The sequence below is a fragment of the Cornus florida genome, unplaced genomic scaffold (genome assembly GCF_030987335.1).
Source record: "Cornus florida cultivar Cherokee Brave unplaced genomic scaffold, ASM3098733v1 CherokeeBrave_3.0.0_Hap2_Chr10, whole genome shotgun sequence".
NCBI lineage: Eukaryota > Viridiplantae > Streptophyta > Magnoliopsida > Cornales > Cornaceae > Cornus > Cornus florida.
The window spans coordinates 96,629,089-96,636,806 of record NW_026775580.1 but is presented as its reverse complement, the minus strand read 5'-3'; the positions used below and the strand labels follow the sequence as shown (position 1 = coordinate 96,636,806).

Genomic DNA, 7,718 nt, shown 5'->3' with positions numbered 1-7,718 from the left:
TGCTTGCGCTTTGGTGGTGGACAGGGAAATGATACTTCTAATTGGAACTAATGTTCAATTATTTTGCTGCATGATTTTTTAAAAGTTGCTGGCCAATTCCAGTTGGATGGTTTCTGCGTGTTCGGTTTTGACATGTGCTTGTTTTTTTGTTGTGAACAGGGTATTTATGGTTTGGTTAAACCTAATAGCTATGGGATGTACATTAGTAAATCCCGAGCATCATAAGATTTAGTTGGTGTTATATTGCTTATTGAGTTATGGTTTGATTCAATGTGTTTTTTATTCTCATATTATTTTACACAATTTTATTGCACAATTTAAGAGTCTGGGATGAGATTTTAGTTTTGTTTGGTTAGGCGTTTTGAAGTGCGCTTGGATTGAGTAGTCGAGGTATGCGAAAGTACATGAAAATAAATCTGATATTGTGAATTGGTTTAAAAATGAGGAAGGATGGATTTTGAGGGAAATGAATAGGAGTTGGTGATTTTTAGTTGTGGCTGGTGTCTCTTTTACATTATCTAATTTTTAAGAATTATTTTAGATGATTTTTTAAATTTTTTGCTTCCACTTTTTTAAGCAGCTGCAAGATTTTAAAAAACACAAATTATAAACTAGAAGTACCTATCATAAAGAAATCCTAAAAAAACGTTTGACTAGGGCGTGTGATTTATTGTTAATGGTTCTTTATATAAATTTTTATTGATTGTGTAATGAAGGTAGGCATGTGTACCATCAAACTTATTAAATTGAGCGAAAGTTAATTCAAGACTTCTGAGAAAAGGAAAAAAGGAAGTATTGTTGGGCATATTTGTTATATGAAGGAAAAAAAATGTCACATTAGTGTTATTTGTTAGATCGGGAAACTAGGAGAGAAATAATTGTAATAATTCAAAATACAGAGAGAGGAAAGTGTAATAAATCTTAATTATTAAGGAGGCAAGTGTAATTTAACTCCGAGAAAAAAAAAAAATGTTCTAATGGTAATAATTTTTTTATATATTTTTACTATATTTATAAGAATAAATTTATTCTTATTAAAAGATAAAAGAATATTTTAAAATTTATAGTGCATTATTTAGAAAATTTAAAAATATTATAAAAAATAAAATATTTATTTTATAATAAAATATATATTTTGAGACGTTACAAAATAATTTTGAAATTTGCAAAAACGCAAGTGCTCGTCTCTCTCTATTGAAATTTGGGATTTCCTTGACCAAATTGAAAGTTGAGAACACAAAAACGCAAGTACTTGTCTCTCTCTTTTGAAATTTGGGAGTTCCTCCAAATTGAAAGTTAAGAACACAAAAACGCAAGTACTCGTCTCTCTCTCTTAAGACTTTCAAACTCATGTTCCAATACCATTCATAAAAAAATAAATAAAAAATAAAAAATCATGTTCAACGCTTACAAACCATTTTATTCTGCATTGTGAACGCCCACTGATCTCTCTCATCTCCGCCAAATGGAAGAAGTACCCAATTGTAGAGACAAATCACCACCACATAGCGCCGCCACAACATGTTGCAAGTGCGGCGGCCCCACCGGCTTCCCGCCACCTCCGTCATGTTCTCCGCCGCCCACTTACCGCCCCATCCGCGCCCCCGCCATCAATCTCCCACCCGACGCCAATCCCCAGCAAGCGATAATCCTCGCCCCTGTTCCACAATCCCAGAAAGTCCCCATTCTTTCTCCTCCCTATCATTTCCAAACCCCCACCAAGCAAATCCACTCCCCTGACGACATCCACCGGCTCCACCTCTCCGGCTCCGCCACCAACTTCCTCGGCTTCGTCGTCGCCCTCAGCGAATCCATCCGAGGCCACAAGCTCTCCGATTCCTGCCACCAGTCCCCCACCACCACCTCCATCGTCTCCGTCATCGAAACCCTAATTCAGTACGTTGACGACATCCCACCGGGCCCCCAATCCGCCCGATATGGCAATTTGTCCTACAGAACTTGGCACACTCGCATGACCGACAATGCCGACTCGTTCATGTTCCGATTCCTCCCGGACGATCTTCGGTCCGCAACCGTCGAACTCGTCCCTTACTTCGCCGACAGTTTCGGCAATTGGAACCGCATCGATTACGGTACTGGTCACGAGACCAATTTCGCTGCTTGGTTGTATTGTCTCGTGAGATTAGGACTTATCAGAGAGGAGGATTACCATGCTGTTGTGTCTAGGGTTTTCGTTAAGTACCTTGAATTGATGAGGAAATTACAATTGGTTTACTGTCTTGAGCCCGCAGGTTCGCACGGCGTGTGGGGACTCGATGACTATCATTTCTTGCCGTTCATATTCGGGTCATCGCAGTTGATCGGTCACAAGTACATGAAACCCAAGTCGATTCATAATGAGGATATACTTGAGAATTTCTCTAGTGAGTATCTGTATCTTTCTTGCATTGCCTTTGTGAAGAAGGTGAAGAAGGGGCTGTTTGCGGAGCATTCGCCGATGTTGGATGATATCAGTGGTGTGCCTAATTGGAACAAGGTGAATAGTGGGTTGCTGAAGATGTACAAGGCGGAGGTATTGGAGAAGGTTCCTATAATGCAGCATTTCCTGTTTGGTTCGCTCATCAAATGGTATGTCTTTGTCTCTGATCCTTATTTGTCATATGGATATTGAGCCTTTGATGGAAAATGCATGCATATGGATATGTTGGTGAAAAATTTGGGAAAGTTTGGGATCTTCAAGTCATGTCGAGACTAAAACTCAAAATGGTTATGCAGTAGAGGAGTAAATTTTTCACGTTGTTATAGTAGTTGCATGTTAGTCATCTATCAGTTGGCACTGTTTATGTTACATTTTCCAACTCCGAAGTTACTTTTGGACAAGCACAACATCAACATGTAGTTGGAAATGCTTTTAATGCTATTCACCTGGATTGCTTTTAGCGTACCGCAGAGTTATTTCCTTACCTAATAAATTTACAGATAAAACCACTACCTATTTTAATTAAGAAGGCGAACAACAGTCATATGTGCTCATCAACATCGGTGTTTTTTATAATCTTTGTTGCTCTATTATAATTATCACCATTGTAGGCGTTTGTCGTCAGCCTTGTTAATAGCAACATGGTGACAACATGTGGAGATATACTTGCTAGACTTTTTAATGGATGATGCCCTGGCCTTCAAACAAAATAATAATGGGTAAATAACACACACCCACTGGGGTTCGCACTAACTACACATGGCGGTTGAGAATGTCCTTAATTACATTGACCTCCCTAAGGTTTCACGCGTGGTAACCATGACACCCCTGACGTTAACTTGCTGATAGAACCGTCATAACTTTTTAATGTGATTGAGAATTTGCCCTTCTTTTGATTGAAAAGGCATCAATAGCTTTGTGAGATTCATAAAATTACAATAATACTCAAGTTATTTGTATATATTTATATATAAGTATGTAAAACATTGTTTCTTCTCTCTCACACTCTTGTTCTTTTGTCAATTCCATCACCACTATTAACCTTACCGTATATCCCTCATCTCATTTTTATTTTCTCTCCAACCACCATGAAAAATACCACTAAATCCTGTTCAAACCTACAAACTTATATAGACATCATGGGAGATCTTGGACTTTCCATCTTATTAGAGGTTCAAAGGCTTATATTTATGTGTTATATATATGTATGTAGATGAAGGTTTCAGAGTTGATCCTTAATGCAATTTTGTGCTTATTTGGATCTTTATCACCGCACGTGATTTTTGGTGCATCTGCCAGTGTGCAGATTGTGGAATACATTAGGCGGAAAGGGGCATGATTAAGTTACGAATGACCGCTTCAATTCCTTGGATTTTTGTTCTATAGTTTCTGCATTACATTGCTGATTGCAATTTGTGACATAATCTATCTTTTATTGTTTATTTTGTTGATTGCAGTCCTTAATGATTGCTTTGTTCCCTGATATAATAAGTTGGCTCATCATTTATCTGCCAAAGTGAGTAACTATCAGGAATTTTGTAAGGCACTGCATCTACTGGAAAAATGAAACAGGGATTTGTAGGATTTCGGCCGGGAAAGGTTGTTCCGATGAATCGTTTCTAGAGAGAGAAACGTGTGAAAAAGGGGAAAAAACACGTGGAGAAAAGTTGTTAGATGGAGAAATTGTATAGAACCAGAATATACCCACGACATATATATATATATATAGGGGGAGAGAGTATTTGGTTTCAGTTTGAATTCTCTCCTTTTTTTCAAACATCAATCTCTCTGTAATCCATTCACATGCTCAGTCGATTGTTCAAAACAAAATCTAATCCCGTCCATCTACGTATTGTTGCAAGCCATGTCTGTCTATTTTTTATACAAGAGAACAATGGATTGCATTGCTGATGCTAGTTGGAAAATTGATCAACTCGTGACGGGCACATGCAGAGATAGAGTTGGGGTTGAGATTTATATTTTATTAAATTCAATAAATAATATTTAGAAAATAAGATGGATGTTATATAGCATTTTATAAAAGAGGCAATATAGTAATTTAGTGCACCAGATCTTTTATTGCAGTTATGTTATAATGTCAAGGGTGCAAATGAAATTTCCACTAAATGTTGGATGCCTGTAGGCTTGTTAACCTCACCAAGGGAGGTCATTGTAATAAAGGTCATTCTAGACCCCTACGTGTAATTAGAGCAAACCTCAGGGGGTGTGAGGATAATTTGCCCAATTATAATTTTTTCAAACAACTTATTTGATAAATAATAATTGTATTAATAATAAAATCTATTGCATCCAAGTTTCTAAGTGATGTACTAATTATAGACTGATTATATTTGAAAACAAAGTTATCCAAGAGAAACTTCATTCTGGCAAGCAGGAGTTATTCTAGTTTCAGTGGGCTGTATGGCAGCAGCAAATCAGTGGCATGGGTATCTTATTTCTCAAGGTTTTCGCACCTCTTGTCCAAGTGAACCGGAACAAAGTAAGGAATGATTGTATTTCCTTTAAACTTCTGTATGTAGTGGCATGCGGTTTGCGTTTAGGACGGGTTGATATAGATCTGTCTATTCCCAGCCTAGATCTGGTGGAGTTTTGCATATTCTTTCCCAAAATAAGTTCTACCTCATTTAAGGATGCCATATGAGGATAGGAATGGCACCCTAGGTTCTGACTGTCAGAGTACACTAAGCTTCAAACTATGCCTAGAGGGTAGTGAATAGGTCTAAAAACAAAACTAATTATCACTAGCAATTTTAACTTGAATAATTGAAATTCAAATCGTAACAAAACAAGCACGTAAAACTCAACATAGTGCAAAAAATTATATAGAGCATAAAAGCATCCACACAAGAATGTCAATCTTTACCAGGAAAATTCAGCAAACTTAGTTTGGGGAGATCAAATCCACTATAGAAGAAAGGTTTACAAATCTATATATTAGATTTAAAACCCTAGAATCACCTAAGTTACTTCTGAATCTGATTCATGCTAGATGTTTCTCCACGAACTCAGCTACTGTCTATCAGTGTGTCTGCTTTCCAAATTGTGTTTTGATTTCCTCTGCTAGATGCAAATCCTTGTAGATTGTGTGGAATTTGTTGTGTTGAACTCCATGATGTACTAGGACTAATAATGATCAGCACTCATATGCTCACCATCTAGATGATTGATGATGAATTGAGAGAGACAAATTCTAGCATTTTGATTCTATGATGCAGTATGTCTATTATGCCCTATAATGGTTCGTGTATGCTCATATAATTTTCTAAAAACATAGGGACCTTTATATAGGAGTTTGAGGCTAGAAAAAAAATAGGGTGTAGGTGTTTGAAACCATTTTGGAAACTACCTAGCTGACCTATTCAATCAATTAGAGGTTTAGGATAGATGAAACCCAGGCCAATGAGGTGCGATTGATCCTTCAATTAATCAAAGTCTCCTGCACTTGGGGCACTGAGGATCCATTTAGATAAGTAGGAGGATAAAGAAAAGAAATGAGATATCAAGAACACTATGTGTGGGAAAGTTCTTGAACGAGAGAAAGAGCTTTTGATTTAGGCCGCTTTCTTTTTTTAAGACATTGAGGTTATTTTTGTAATTTTATAAATAGAGGGTAATTCAGTTGTTACATGGCTTTTGTGTTGGGTGGGTTGGGGCATTTTGGTAAATTGGAAGGTGGAAGGTAATTGACTCAGAAAGTATTGAGGGCCATTTTTGACGAAAAATTTTGTGTGCAGTGAAATTTGTTGGTCTTCTAGTTAGTTTGGAAAAGTTGTCAGTCAACCTAGATAGTTTTTGAGAGTTGGTAGATTGGTAATTACCAATAATTAAGTAGTCAATTTTTAAAATTTCCCAAGTTTTTAAGTCCCTTTTTCTGTCTTCAAGTGCTTTGTTGTGACTCGGATTTGCAAGATAGGGTTTCACCCCATCCTCGGAGATTGTGTGCTAAATCCTTCAGGAAAACCTGTATATTCACCTCGAAAATATTTTGACAATAGTTTGATACATCAATATCCTCAAAATTTATTGTTTTGTAATTATAATGTGTGACCTTTCAATCATATTTTCTGGAGCTCTTGCTCCAAGTGTCTTATGTAACTACCTTTTGTTATTTTGTTTAAGGTTTAATGAACTTTTTATGCTATAATTCTCAATAGGGAAGTTGCTATTATTATACAAGTTCATCAATAAGATAAAAAATAAAAAATAAAAAAAAAATAATGCAAAGGAGTTTACTAAAAATCCAGTGGGGGCGTTGTTAGAATTATAACAAAATTCTAGGTATTTAATATAAAAATAAAATTAATTCAGTGGGGGCGTTGTCAGAATTATAACAAAATTCTAGGTATTTAATATAAAAATAAAATAAATTCAGTAGGGGCGGATCCACCCACTCATCCCGTATAACTCCGTCCATGTTGCTATTTTCATAATGGAACGAAGAGGAGATATCATTAGGCGAAGAGTTCTTGCTTGGTACTTCTATACATACAAGTATATATATAGAGGGTTTTTATTATTATTATTATTATTTTTATGTAACTAAACATACTACTTAGCCTAGGTTAGTTCGTATCTGCAATTCCTGGTTTATCGTACTGTAATGCCAAAAGTTAATGTTATAGTTACTTTTCCTCTGCTGCTGTTTTGAAGAAAATTGATTGATTTTTTGTTTCTCCTCTTTCAGGGACTAGCTGGTGTATCACCTTTTTTTTAGGTGAGATGTGGAACAATTTGAAGAGGTTCTCCTCTGGACTCGATATATAGTGATTGTCAGTGGAAAGTAATGCACGTAGAAGTTACTTTTTGTGGTATGTGTCAATTAAGTTGTATCGCAACAAATGTGTCCCGCTGTTTTCATTTGCCTATGCAGACTCATGCTTGGTGAGGAAAATTTATTTTATATATTTTTTTCTATTTTTCCAGTTTTAGATTAATGGAAGTTCGGTAACGATAGTTTGAAATTACCCATTTATTATATTTGATGTATTCCTATAAGTAACGAGTTGATATACATTTTGCTTCACTATTTAGTTTCCGATGGGCTAGGACACATTTGTTGTTTAACTCCCGGTCCTCTTATAAAGCGTGGACTTCAGTAGATATGTTAGTTCCGTGCTGTAAATTGGAAGGAGGAGAAAGGCAGGGAAATGAAATAAAAGCTCGTGTTTTGTAAGAAAAATGAAAGGATTTGGAGGGAAAAGAAAGGCTTGCCAACTCCTTGCACCATGATTTTCTTATCCTTCCAGCCCCAGTTCAT

At 36.3% G+C, this 7,718-nt stretch overlaps 1 protein-coding gene across 1 annotated transcript; it reads left to right on the top strand.

Moving 5' to 3' along the window:
* The first annotated feature begins 1,228 nt into the window (after positions 1-1,228).
* LOC132276094 (uncharacterized) lies at positions 1,229-7,496 on the top strand. The gene is made up of 2 exons (XM_059777358.1): positions 1,229-2,589; positions 7,146-7,496. The coding sequence occupies exons 1-2, from the start codon at positions 1,466-1,468 to the stop codon at positions 7,150-7,152; spliced, it is 1,131 nt and encodes a 376-aa protein (XP_059633341.1). The 5' UTR covers positions 1,229-1,465; the 3' UTR covers positions 7,153-7,496.
* Positions 7,497-7,718: the final 222 nt, after the last annotated feature.